Genomic DNA, 12,389 nt, shown 5'->3' with positions numbered 1-12,389 from the left:
AGAACTTATGTTTAGCGTTGTTTTATCTTCAATCGGGCTTATATTATTTTAAACGTCTGGTTGTTTAACGCAGTTAAACAACGGGCAAACTACATGAAAAGCACAATATTTGTTATGATTGGTTCTATCTAATTGTACATACGCTGTTACGAGTGTACGATATTCGTACCAAGTACTACCGTTTGTACGTGGATTTGTGTTTTACAACATATAACAAGCAAGTTATATTGTTACTACGGGGTCGATTCATTAAACGTGATTGACTGTGAAGTCGTTGACAGTGAGTCGGGCGACGGGCAACTTGAACGTCCACCGTGCGAGCAGCCGGTCGCACGCCCCCCCTCCAGATGGAGCACGTGAGCGACCGCGTCTTGCCGTCGGGTTTGTCGACTTGGCCGGGTCCGAGCACGCTGGCCGCGTCACGGACGGTGACGAACGATGAGCAGCAAGAGTGCCGAGAAATCAACCAACCCTCCGCGCATACTCTCGAGTCGAGAGTATGCGCGGAGGGAGCACAGCGATTGGTTGATTTCTGGTTTCGGGGTTTCGAGAGTCTCGAGCGACGGCGCGGGCCATCGCAGCGTAAGCTGCATATCCAAGCTGATGCTGGCCCTGCGAGGGCTAGTAGTTTTACTCGTTCACATACTCGTAGAAATGGTAGTTCGAATAGCTCGTAACAACATGACTGTAATAGCACTTCACAATTATGAGCGTGTACGACTGAATAGAACACCCTACATATAAGATTCGAGACCACCACACGCGACACCACCACACCCGCCGACACCACCACGGCGGACGATGCGGCGAAGATCACCACGACACCCGCCACAGTGAAGACCACGACACTTGGCACGAGGAAGACCTGGTTTGTCGTGTCGGGAGTCGTGGACTTCATCATGGCGGGCACCACCAACGATGGGGGTGCAGAGCAATTGAAACATTGGCTGTGCAAGACATAATAATATATAGTCGCGATCTTATATTATGGAATCTAAGTTGACTGAAGCAATAAAAATTGATTCGTATTTAAAAAAATGTGATTTCTGCTGTGAATAAAAACATCGACCAATCATGTACCGTTATTTTTACAATCCAATTCTATTGGACAATTTAGGAGTGCAACGTTTGCTTTCTTCGGTAGGCCTTGCATTCTGAAGTACTTGACTTTCAGTACTCCTGCTCATATTATTATAAATTTTGGCCTGAGTGCAGAACTATTTTTTATTTAAATATCGCTGTTCTGAGTATATTAATTTGCTCAGAATGTATGGCAGGAGCGAAATTTGAAACAACGATATCTATTTTAATATCCCGTTGTATTGATTATAAAACCCCTCACCCGATGAACTGATTTCTCCTATATTCGTATATATACCTTCAGATCTGAAAAGTGATACAGGCGGAAAAAGTTATGGAAGAATTAACCAATACATTCGTTTTGCCCAAACGCACGGTATAGGAACTTTGAGTCATTTCTATTTGTTATTGATTTGCACCATGAAATATCTAACCGGAATAGAATTATAAAATCAATACTAATTTCAAATCAATTATTTAGAGTTAATTCGAGTGTTTAAATAATTCCTTCAAATTAAGGTGCGACAAATACGGTAGAATTTACGCATACTAGTACTATTAATATAATACCAGTAATACAATAACGTTATACTACTGTAGTAATAACGTTACTACAGTAATATGGTGTACGTCATCTATAAACTACCAACTTTTCATAAAAATTCTGACTTCTATTTCATATTCATTACTCAAAATTTCAGCAAATTGAGACGAAGAATCGACAGATCTCAATGTGGTGAAGAAATTCTACGTCTCAGATTCAATTTGGTGATGAATTGGTCCAGAAATAGATATTTAACCTAGCGGATTTTTATATGGGCTCTTGGATATTTGGCCATAGGGGTGGCCGCTGAGATGTATCTTGATTTTTGTATGTGAGTATGTGACTATTATCCGTATGTAATATCCGGAGGCAGTTGGGGACCTCTAACCTCCCACTGCATTGATAAAACGCATGAAATCGGTATTTAACGTATCTGGTTTTTGGGTTTAACTACATTAATTGTACGTTAAATAGTAAAACCTCCACTGTCGATTTGGTAGATGAGGTGCACCATATTCAATGCTGTTAATATACACATAAGGTGACACATGATCCTTCCATTGGTAGTGTTCACAACGTTTTCGGATGTATAAGTTTAATCCTATCAACACTGCACTTAGCGTTTCTTGCTCCGTGGGGCCTCCTTCTCATCGACAGCCACAACTGCCTGGACAAATTCCTATATCCAAAGGCCAACAACCATAAGAAACTCCAGCTTTTAATTCCCATTATCCTGTGCATATATACATTACGCATATACATACATATTTACCTCCATTTCCGCCATGGCTTTAGTCCATCCAAGCGGCACGGCGGCGGTGGATTCACTTGGCGGTCGCTTGTGATGGGGGCCTGGCGTTACTTTTTGCCGCGGAAGCCATCGGCTACAACCACCATATCTCCATCATAAACGTCGTCGCATGCATCGAAATACTACATACAAGACATGGTCACCAAAGCAATACACAAGCAATTGGTCTGCGACGTCATGCGGTTCAGATTGTCGCCACACGGGCCACGACATGTCATGCCCTGTCGTCGTCCATCCAATCCCAGCCCGTTCCCACCCCAGTCTCTGGATGAACTCCTAGTCATACTCTGTCACATACAACCCCTCACAGACGACAACTTACGTGGGCGACGGAAATGGCGAGTTTGGCCTTGGGGCCAACGCGACCGCCCCGCCGCCGCCGCCCTCCCCGCCACGACCGCAACTGACTCGTCATCACCGACGCACTAGGGGTCATATATATATATATATTCATATCATATTTAGACGTACGTGTCGTCGGCAAATGTAATATATATATATCATATTAGACACATATGTCATAGGGAAATGTAATATGTATATACATACATACATATATATTTTTATAAGTAAGACGCACATGGCAGTGGCAAATATGGACTCAAATTAAACGCATATACAAATAACTGAAATCGACCAATGACAATATTCGTACAACGATTGAGACTCGAACGAGTACACCGTCGAGACGTCGGCGGCGGCGTCCACGACATACACGGGCTCGCAAGTGTCGTCCTTTCCGACTCTCCACGCCAGGACGTTGGCTGAAGGCCCTCTGCTAGTAGGCTTGCTAGTACTACTAGACTTCGTGTTGTCAGGGGGGTTGGGTATTCGATAAGGCGGCGCCATTGTTGTTTGGGTGGCGGCGGCGGGTTCTGGCTCTGTAGCTGGTTGGCTGGCATGCTCTGGATCATAAGGTGGCGTCGTGGATGGTTGGGCTGCACGTGTGTCACTGGACGTGGCGCTGTAGTTGGATGGCTGTGGAGGCCTGACGCTCTTGGCTGCCACATATGCCTACGTTAAACGTTAGTACTCACGACGAGTAGACATTTGAATCGAGTGAAGTGTACCTGTGTTGCTTGGCCAATGGCTGTGGCGAGCGCAGTGTCCACTATATACGACGGATATCCTCGTACTAGCAATGTTTGCATGACTGGATCGGGCCACAATTTTACAAATTCGCGCTTTTGTCTGCCAGAATCACACAACATCAGTCTATCACATCCAAGTATTGTGCTTTCGAGTGAAATTTCATTGTGTTGTCGTTGGAATTTAAATCGATTTGATTGGCTACCTCAGATGAGCTCAACATTATTAGCCAATCAAAACCTTCTCAATGAAATTCAACAACTAATCAGATCGATTGCACCCCCTCCCCGAATTTGTACTATCAAATCGACAATACATACTCACACTCCGTACATGATGACGGTGTGGTCGGTACCAAAGAGGGCAATGCGATACTGGGACTGGCACGTAGTGTGATTGGTGGAAGTCGCTTCGCTGTCACATGTGACCCCTGGCCACCACACTTGATCTCGTTCGGTTGTTCGTACAGTCCACACCACAGACCCTGGAGGCAAGATCTTTTGCGACGGTGGAGGTAGCTGCGACGATGGATTCATGTCGGATGGCACCAAGTATGGTAGCGTTCGAGTCGACTCGTCCGACGTGAGATATGTCTACAAACAAGAACGCAAAGTTACTACTACGAGATACATCAACCAGGACAGTCTGTATATATATATATATATATATATTGTCGATTTGATACAAATTTGGGGAGGGGGTGAATCGCGCCGACCAAACCGATCCACAATCGATCTGATTGGTTGTTGAATTTCATTGAGAAGGTTTTGATTGGTTAATAATTTTGAGCTCATCTGAGGTAGCCAATCAAATCGATTTCAATTCCAACGAGAAACCACAACACAATGAAATTTCACTTGAAAGCACAATATATACCGAGGCTTCTTCGATCGCCCATTCCAACGGTGCATCTGGAGATGGGGGCTGCTGTGCAATGCTATGGCTCGCCCAAGTTTGAATCGATTGTGGGGGTACCAGATGGCTACATAGCAACATCGATGGGTCACAACATATATTCGTGACATACAATATGGGCGAGGTCATACAATGTATACACGCCAAATGCAAACACGAGGCAATTCGTGTCGTCGGTTTTGGCAATTTCTAGACATGAACGATGGGCGTGTCCTACGTACAGCATGCAATAGCATAATACACGGACGAGCGATCGTTATGATGAACTTACCCAAGTGATGCAACCACTCGCGCATGACCGACGGATCGCACACGTACACGGGCCATAACTGAGCATCGTGCTTTAGCTTAGACCAAGCCACGTGGTTGATTTGTTTGATTTCATTGGGTACAGCTGAACGGCTACGATTGGTTTCTGCGACGCTGTTCCTCTGGCTTGGTGTGCTTTTCGTGTCACGAGATGCGACCTCCACTACATCCTTGTCGCACGCGGTTGGCGGGTTCATTGGGGCGTTGGACGGCGGTCGGGATGCAAGTGTATTTGAGGAAACGAACGGTAGGGTCATGGTGCCGCTGAGAAATGCCTACCAGGATGTGACTATCCCGTCGAGAAGGAAGTCACGGAGCTCTCCAACATACCATGGCTTCCTGGACAGCTTTGGCCAAACGTTCTGGAAACGTGTGGCTTCGCTGCATGATCTCGACAGGAAACCCGCGCAGGAATTTCCGATGGCTGAGGCAGAGCCAAGGTAGGAGGTTGGTGCCAGCTTTGGGAGCGAGGATGCCACTAACGTGAGATAGAGCGATGAACAAGAGAAGAGAAGTGGACGACGAACAAGATGCCTAGGCCAAAGTAGTAGACCAATAGATACTTTGTCGGGGCCTGCTGCACTGTTGCAAGCATGGACTGCACAGTCAAGTCGTCTACGCGAGCCAAGGATGAGTGAGGGTTTGCAAAACACCGGCAATGAAATCTAATCTACCGTGTGGGAGATGCACGTGCTGCTGCATTGGCTTGGTATCACAGAGATACACTGGCCACCAAGGGTAACCTTCCACCAGTGCCCATGCTACCGCCGTTGCCGCCATGATCGTTGGCCAGTTGAAGAAGAAATGGTCGATTTCACATCATGACATAAAGATATAAAGTTCTCAAGTGTGGAATTGTATTGCCATCAATATTATAAATTGGAGTACCTTGATATTATAGAGGCAACTCTCTATTTTACCCCTTAATATTTCATACTAACTGTAACTTCCGGAATACTACAATTGACGTCAATGACGTAATCAGTTTAGACGTGATACGTTTTATTATTCCTACGCTGAATGCGGTTTCGTTGTCAAGTGAGTGTTCATGATGAAAGTGTCGGTGGCGCTTAGCGCCATGCCAAGCGCGCCATCCTTTGGCGCAAAGAGACCTCGTCGACCGACTTGCAGGTAGTGCTCCATCTCACGGAACAGTGTGTCCTTGGTGAGACCCTTGTGCACCTCTACTTCGGCGCCACGGAGCATCTACATCACGTTCACTTCAGAACAACCGTTCACCATTGCAGCAAAAGGTAGCAGAGCACCTGCTCCGACTTCTTTTGGGTCACTTGATCAGCCCAGCGCTCCGCGAGTCGATGCAGCGTGGGCGCTCGAATGTGCCGATACACAAAGACATGAGCTATAGAGACCAGCGTCGACACGGCCGGCGACGCTTCCACGATGGATTTCGGAACGATGCCACAATGCGGACATACTCCTGCACCCCCACCAGTCAGTTCAAACCCCATAGAGAAGCGATATACCATCATCCGTCATGGTGACGACACTCACGCGGCGACCTTGCGCCGTCCGGCACAGCTGGCACAACGTACTCGCAAAGGACGCTTCAAAGTCTGGGTTTGTGATGATGATGCCAACGACACATTGCTGGCTCGGGTTGGATACTTTCTTGCTGTCCGTTGTGCGGATGAATCGGTCCAGCGTCCGCAGGCCCGCCTCACCCACCTAAGCATGTAGTAGTCAAGACAAGTGCTTAGCTAGTATAGTAGCAAAGTAATCAATAGTTTTCACTCAACGAGTTCAACGTTGGAATGTTCCTGGCACGTGTACTTAAATAGGGTACTAGATCACGTACATCGTCACAAATCAAGAGGAGGTTGTAGCACGGACAGACACCGTTGTTGACAGCACTGGCTTTGCTTAGCTTGGACACGCGCTGGATGGCTTGCTACCTCATGCCGGTATCAACACACATTTGTGCCAGGACGATATATCATTTTAGACCGAAAATGATATATATCTCGAAAGTGCACATTGCTGGTTCGTACGTCAGCGTCCAGGGCAAGGTCCCACGCAAACAATTCCTTGCGCAGGATCTTTTCGCTCACAACCTACGACACGTGCCATGTAAAATCACTAGCAATTACGACTAAAACAACCCAAATATAATATATATTTTACCCCACCTACCTGCTGTTTGGCGCTACCTTGAACCAGCAATGTACGAGGGGGATGGTCCATCTTGTTGGTCAGGTGGACATTGCGAGTGGTCGGCGCAATGCGCACGGCATGGCCGCCCAAGCTCGTCGCGCCGAGCAGCTTGCCTTCGAAGAACCTACCAACGACACAATCAGGTCACCATCATCTCAAGGTGGCACTCTACTCTCGAGGGTATATATATATAATTGTAAACACAACATATAGTTGAGATATGCAGTATTTGTTGACTTTGGTGAAGTAGTTCATACATGAGAAACGTGGGGGTAGCATGGAGGCAAAACCGCTTGGCGATTTCGCGGGACTCGGCCAAGTCCACTTTGACTAGTCGGTACTTGGCATTTACAATGCCCGCGCTACAAGTCAACATATATATATATCTTCATTGAATCGAAAATAATGCTGCATATATATATATATATATATATATATATGGTTTGGTGTTCAGCTATGGACGACTCGTTGGATCGTGTGGGCAGCACTCCAACTTGGACAACACATTCATGTCAAGAAATAGATATTCCTACACGATGTTTTGGGGCAACGCGTGGCAAGAGAGGTCGCCTTGTGGGTCGGCCAAGATGGTCGCGACGAGCTGCAGCACTTTTTCCGCTTGCCGACTGGTCAAGTCGTCTTCGCGAAGACACGCGACGACGACAAGCTGGTCCGATGCGCAATCATCCTTGAGGAACCCATCCAAGCGACAGCCCGCCACAACCTCCAGCTTGGTGCCTTCCGGTTGGGCTGATCCCCCCGGGATCTACTCTTGTCAACATGACGAAGAGATATTTACAAGGGATTTGACATTGCCACATGTGGACATTGCAATAAAGGACATCGAGAAAGGATAGGAATGATATGGGGCTCCATGTCAAGGTATGGCTTGTGGTATTACAAGGCGTTGAGAGACAGAACGTATACGTATTGTTCACGGTGTTAACCAAGGGCATTTGCATACGGAGTTCTGGTGTTCGTACCTGAATATCGACGCTGTACCGACCGCTGGCATTGCACAGCACGGCTGTGCGCGGCAGCACGGGGTTCGACAGCTCCAACCGCGTGCGAATGTCGAGCGAAGACAGCCACTTGCCGTCCTTGTCTTGAAGTGCCGACAGCAAATGCGATGTCGAGTGGGGGGCCATGTCCTTTCCGTACAACGTCGGCTCCTTCCCCACTTCAAAGCCGGTTTTAGGGAGCACGGGCAGTTCGGCTAGCGTTTGGTTGTGTGCGTCTTGAAGCCACGGGCCAGTGCAGTATGGTGTGACTTGACATCCCTACAGAACCAAACGTCCGAGGAACGGGGGAGGGGGGGGTTAGCATAGCAGATAGGGGGGTGCATGTTTCGTATGAATGATTTTGTTCTCGACTTGAAGGAAGTGAAGAGGGGATAAACTTGACAAATGTTAAAGGGGCGTACGTGGTAGTCGTCGAATTTGTCCTCAAGGGCTGTGACGACTTGCTTGATCGAGGCGTGGGTGAGGTCCTTGCTACGGGGGTTCTGCTTGCTTCGCTTCTCCAACGCAGCGACTTCAATTTGTTTTTGGCGTTGCACTAAGTTGGGCTGATGCGCCGTGTCCACGACAAGTTTGCCGCGCTGAGGGCCGCTTTGCACTCTACGATCAGGATACGATTTCATCATGTACTGTACAGTACCACACATGGCAATAAGCGTGTATGGTGAGGATATAAATGCAAGCATTTTCACTAGCCAAAAAACTACTCACTTGGTGCTGTGCTGGAGATACGTGTCGTCGCGCTTGAGTCGCTCACCGCATTGAAACTCCAAGCTGACGCCAGTGTTGACAAACTTGACCAGGATGTGCTTGCGGTCCACAAACTTGAATGTGAGACATTCGTTGAGCTGGATCACGATCGGGTCGGTCGGGGGGGTGCCTGCGTTTTGTGCGTTCGGATTCCACCGCCAAGTCTATGACCCGCCCCCCCACAATATGAGCACAAGCGTTTTGGTTTGGCAGATATGAATAAGGGGGGGTCATTGCTACTACTAGTACCTTGACAATGTCGTCCTTGGCGTCGGATAAAATGGCATTGTCTTTTGTGAGGACCAACTTGATACCGTGGGGACGTCCAGCCATGCCCACCTACGGTAATATTTTATCAGCTGACGTGGCGGATTGCGATGAAGGCTAGCTGGTCCCGCACCACATGCTCGTCAATGGAGCACAGCAGCGCTTTGCTTCGATTGTCTATAAAACCAAGATGGTTCAGATGCAAGTTTTCAAAATGTCTCAAGACGGACTTTCGTAGAAGTAGTAGCGTTTCTGGAGGGCGTTGACCTTACTCACACATACGGCCAGCCGTCCTGTGTCATAGCTACACGATGTATAGATCGTAGAGTTATACCCTCGACCGTGGGAAGGTAGTATTTACTAGCAAAAGCCGCATCCGATGGCATCCAAGAGCACGGCTTGCTCGCCTGTGGGGTATTTGATGTTGAGGTCTCGAAGGACGTCGAGTCCGCCATTGGATTTGGCCGCGCCCCCCGATTTTGTCACTACATGTCGTGATTGTGGTTATTGTCAAGAAGGGGTTGTTCCCAATGCATGTACCCAGTGACTCGAGGGCATCCGGGGGTGGAGGAGACCCCACTACAGGTACATTGCTCATGCTCTCCCAACGACCTTCCTCAGTTGACACGACAGTCAAAACTAGGTAAAAAGTGTTGTTATTTATAGCCACCAACCACACCACAGTCACTCGCTGTCGATGACTTGAATATCCGTGCCACGTTACGAAGAGTATCTGGTGTATCTGCTGTGGTCGAAGGGACAGAATGCAAACTATCCAGATGTACCGCGAGTACACATCGAGACCGTAGGGATCGATTTCTGGAGCTCCGAACCCACTCGATCGTGCACTGCCACCTCCTTCGCAGAATGCTGTGGTTGCTCTGTTTTCAATTCACATAAGCGGGCATGGTTAAGCACATGTGGATGAAATACAGTAGTCATCCAGTCAGATGCGTTGGCATAGTGTTCAGAGAGCTGCATCACAATTGCTGCATCGTATAAGGTGCTAGATTAAGACAACACCCCACCCAGAAGCAGCTTATTGGTCCAGTGACCACCAACATGTTTACCTCCACGAAACGATGTCCCCTCTCACCATGACTGTCGAACAATAGCTCTGCTCGGCTACGTTAGCGTTACGAACTGTTGTGCTTGTGAAACTGTCAGCCCCCCGAACGAACCGGCATGGCTCGGACCAGCGTGGACGACGACGCGACGGTCCCCCACGAAGACGAACAAGCACTCCTCAAGAAGACCTCCGCTCGGGTGGAGGATACGTCGTATGTCGGTGGTGTTCCGAACCTCTGGCATCCATCGCACATCGGCCTCATGATCACGTACGCGGGGGTCGGCGTCCTCCACGGCGCGTTTCCCCGCACAGTGTATCCGTTTTTCCGCAACTATCTCAACATGGACGGGTACCAGGTCGCAGCGTGCACGAGCATTATCGACATGGCGTGGTCGTTCAAGGTCTTCTTTGGGCTCGTCAGCGACAGCGTGCCCGTTTGGGGGTACCGTCGACGTCCGTACGTGTTGCTCGGATGGGTGATTTCCCTGGCGTTCATGCTGCACATTGCGACGACCCCCGCCGAAGCGCCGTATTACACCAAGGGACAGATCCTGTCCGTGCCCGACGTTCAGCTCCGCCACGTAGACAACCCCCACGCCCCGGCTGACGGCACCAAGTACATCTTGCTTCTCATGGGGGCGAGCATGGGCTACGTCATGGCCGACGTCGCGTGCGACGCTGCTATGGTCGAGCTCGCGCAAACCGAGCGCGAGGACGTTCGGGGGCACACGCAGAGTTGGTCGTACATCATCAAGTTCGTACACTACCGTATCGACTGGATTAAGGTTGGATTGAACGTTCTGCCTAGGTATATGTTTAACAGTATGGCCACGGGGGTTGTGGGCTTGGTCCTCAACGGTCCCGAGTATGGGGGAGCGTTTACGTGGTCGATTTCGTTCAACGCGCTCATGTGGGGGCTCAGTGGTGTGGTGATGGCCGTGCTTCCCGCCGTGTTTTGTTTTCCAGATAAACTGCCCCCGTCGGTGTCCCCCCTCGGTGAAAAGTGCCGGGAAATGTACACCGTGGTTACCCAACGTGCCATTTGGCAGACCATGTGGTTCCAGTACCTGAACGGGTTCTTCTTGGGCTTTGACGCTGCCCCCAGCAGCGTTGTGGCGTCGGACTGGGCCCACGTTGAGCCCATCAACGACAGCATCTTTAGCATGGCGTCCACAGCCCTAATGGCGCTCGGCATGTACGTCACGAACCGGTGCTTCCTCGATGCCGACTGGCGGGTCCTTGTCGGCGTCACGACGGTGGCAATCGTAGCGCTAGATTCGTTTGTGAGTGCGTTAACAATCTACGATGTTGTGCGCAACCAGTGGTTTTACCTGGGTGCCCCCGTGCTCAACAACCTGCCCCAAGGCATCCGCTTTGTCGTGTCGGGGTACGTTGCGCTTTATAATTTTTGCCCACTTAGATTACAGGAGGTACATGGATTCATTCCCAGCTTCTCCACACTGTTAACTTCCCCCCACATTTGGAAGGCTTCAGTTGATCGCTCAAGAGGATTTCTGTTTTGATTTCACTTTCTCTACTCATCAAATGCTGACACGTTGCTAGGTTTGTGATCGTCGAGGTGGCTGACATGGGCCACGAAGGCGCCACGTATGGCCTGGTCACAACGGTGTCGAATCTGGCCACCCCCCTCGCCAGCGCCGCGTCGAGCTTTATCGACGGATTCTTCCACGTGTATCAAGCCGACATTGACAGTGACACCCCCCCAGTGCGCAACCGAGTTGCATATACCTACGCGGTTGCGTACGCCATGAAATTGACCAGCCTATTGACCCTCGTCCTTCTCCCGGGGCAGAAGCGCCAAGCCCAAGCGTTGAAACGAGATGGAGGGCGTTATCCGTGGGTTGGGTTCTGGACGCTGGTGGTAACTGGAGCCTCGCTCGTGGCCGGTGTGGTGACGAATCTCCTTGCGATTGTGCCTGCCACCGCCTGTATGAAAGTCGCAGGGGGGCCAGGATGTAGCCCCAAAAGTAGTGCCTTTGCTGGATGGTAAATGTGACGTGGGAAGTTAGTTGTGTGTAGTAGAAGAATCGGCAGAAGGATTTAGCCAATCATCAACATGCAATTAGTGTGTTAAAATCAAATTCACGTTAATGGAATACCAATCGTCCGAAGGCAACTTTTTATATAGTAACGTGATCGACCAGTGATGGGCCGATTTTTTCCTTTTTTCTTTCGTGAATTCCTCATGAAGTATATATCCTATAGCGATGTGTTGGACGTAATCTGAAAGAGCACGTCAAGATCTGTCACATACACCTAAACACAATGGATTTAGACAGTTCGCGATGACGTAAATAATTTCGCAAGTTGCAAAATTTACATTGACGACCAGTGATGGTCCGA

The 12,389-nt window shown here is 49.1% G+C and overlaps 4 protein-coding genes across 9 annotated transcripts; 1 reads left to right on the top strand and 3 right to left on the bottom strand.

Moving 5' to 3' along the window:
• Positions 1–249: 249 nt before the first annotated feature.
• Positions 250–898, bottom strand: H257_12375 (hypothetical protein; the record flags this gene model as incomplete). The annotated part of the gene is made up of 3 exons (XM_009839551.1): positions 250–410; positions 485–587; positions 755–898. The coding sequence occupies 3 exons, from the start codon at positions 896–898 to the stop codon at positions 250–252; spliced, it is 408 nt and encodes a 135-aa protein (XP_009837853.1).
• A 1,281-nt stretch (positions 899–2,179) lies between these two features.
• Positions 2,180–5,566, bottom strand: H257_12374 (hypothetical protein). Of its 4 annotated transcripts, none has more exons than XM_009839548.1 (13): positions 5,423–5,566; positions 5,276–5,363; positions 5,079–5,226; positions 4,711–5,023; positions 4,571–4,652; positions 4,401–4,506; positions 3,858–4,117; positions 3,506–3,626; positions 3,091–3,449; positions 2,758–2,860; positions 2,566–2,711; positions 2,397–2,508; positions 2,180–2,303 (listed from the first exon to the last, which is right to left on the bottom strand). In XM_009839548.1, the coding sequence occupies exons 1-13, from the start codon at positions 5,526–5,528 to the stop codon at positions 2,241–2,243; spliced, it is 2,007 nt and encodes a 668-aa protein (XP_009837850.1). In that variant the 5' UTR covers positions 5,529–5,566; the 3' UTR covers positions 2,180–2,240. The 4 variants fall into 4 exon arrangements, with proteins under 4 accessions (XP_009837850.1, XP_009837851.1, XP_009837849.1 ...); XM_009839549.1 differs by having other exon boundaries at positions 5,312–5,363; XM_009839547.1 differs by having other exon boundaries at positions 2,397–2,711; positions 2,758–3,449.
• Positions 5,567–5,715: 149 nt separating this feature from the next.
• Positions 5,716–9,581, bottom strand: H257_12373 (hypothetical protein). 3 transcript variants are annotated; one of them, XM_009839544.1, is made up of 16 exons: positions 9,497–9,581; positions 9,318–9,441; positions 9,187–9,260; positions 9,090–9,133; positions 8,939–9,028; positions 8,651–8,853; positions 8,344–8,539; positions 7,904–8,200; positions 7,454–7,686; positions 7,178–7,306; positions 6,900–7,044; positions 6,758–6,820; positions 6,565–6,657; positions 6,233–6,434; positions 6,014–6,186; positions 5,716–5,954 (listed from the first exon to the last, which is right to left on the bottom strand). In XM_009839544.1, exons 1-16 carry the CDS (start codon positions 9,552–9,554, stop codon positions 5,760–5,762), a joined length of 2,319 nt encoding a protein of 772 aa, XP_009837846.1. In that variant the 5' UTR covers positions 9,555–9,581; the 3' UTR covers positions 5,716–5,759. The 3 variants fall into 3 exon arrangements, with proteins under 3 accessions (XP_009837846.1, XP_009837847.1, XP_009837848.1); XM_009839545.1 differs by having other exon boundaries at positions 7,178–7,282; XM_009839546.1 differs by having other exon boundaries at positions 6,014–6,434; positions 7,178–7,282.
• A 529-nt stretch (positions 9,582–10,110) lies between these two features.
• Positions 10,111–12,157, top strand: H257_12372 (hypothetical protein). The gene is made up of 3 exons (XM_009839543.1): positions 10,111–10,779; positions 10,834–11,412; positions 11,589–12,157. Exons 1-3 carry the CDS (start codon positions 10,142–10,144, stop codon positions 12,034–12,036), a joined length of 1,665 nt encoding a protein of 554 aa, XP_009837845.1. The 5' UTR covers positions 10,111–10,141; the 3' UTR covers positions 12,037–12,157.
• The last annotated feature ends 232 nt before the right edge of the window (positions 12,158–12,389 follow it).

The sequence above is a fragment of the Aphanomyces astaci genome (genome assembly GCF_000520075.1).
Source record: "Aphanomyces astaci strain APO3 unplaced genomic scaffold supercont1.40, whole genome shotgun sequence".
Lineage (NCBI taxonomy): Eukaryota > Oomycota > Saprolegniomycetes > Saprolegniales > Verrucalvaceae > Aphanomyces > Aphanomyces astaci.
Note: the sequence above shows the minus strand (reverse complement) of the source record. Positions and strands in the feature narration are given on the sequence as shown.

What these genes read in the sequence shown, in the direction of transcription:
- H257_12374 (XM_009839548.1), bottom strand. Translation starts at nt 5,528, where the DNA reads ATGGCGGCAACGGCGGTAGCATGGGCACTGGTGGAAGGTTACCCTTGG. An exon ending in GCACGTGCATCTCCCACACG is followed by an intron (nt 5,364 to 5,422) that starts GTAGATTAGATT and finishes TGGCTCGCGTAG; the next exon opens with ACGACTTGACTGTGCAGTCC. An exon ending in CGAGTGGTTGCATCACTTGG is followed by an intron (nt 4,653 to 4,710) that starts GTAAGTTCATCA and finishes TGCTGTACGTAG; the next exon opens with GACACGCCCATCGTTCATGT.
- H257_12373 (XM_009839544.1), bottom strand. Translation starts at nt 9,554, where the DNA reads ATGAGCAATGTACCTGTAGTGGGGTCTCCTCCACCCCCGGATGCCCTC. An exon ending in GGATGCCCTCGAGTCACTGG is followed by an intron (nt 9,442 to 9,496) that starts GTACATGCATTG and finishes CACGACATGTAG; the next exon opens with TGACAAAATCGGGGGGCGCG. An exon ending in CCAAGGACGACATTGTCAAG is followed by an intron (nt 8,854 to 8,938) that starts GTACTAGTAGTA and finishes GGCGGGTCATAG; the next exon opens with ACTTGGCGGTGGAATCCGAA.
- H257_12372 (XM_009839543.1), top strand. Translation starts at nt 10,142, where the DNA reads ATGGCTCGGACCAGCGTGGACGACGACGCGACGGTCCCCCACGAAGAC. An exon ending in AGTTGGTCGTACATCATCAA is followed by an intron (nt 10,780 to 10,833) that starts GTTCGTACACTA and finishes CGTTCTGCCTAG; the next exon opens with GTATATGTTTAACAGTATGG. An exon ending in ATCCGCTTTGTCGTGTCGGG is followed by an intron (nt 11,413 to 11,588) that starts GTACGTTGCGCT and finishes ACACGTTGCTAG; the next exon opens with GTTTGTGATCGTCGAGGTGG.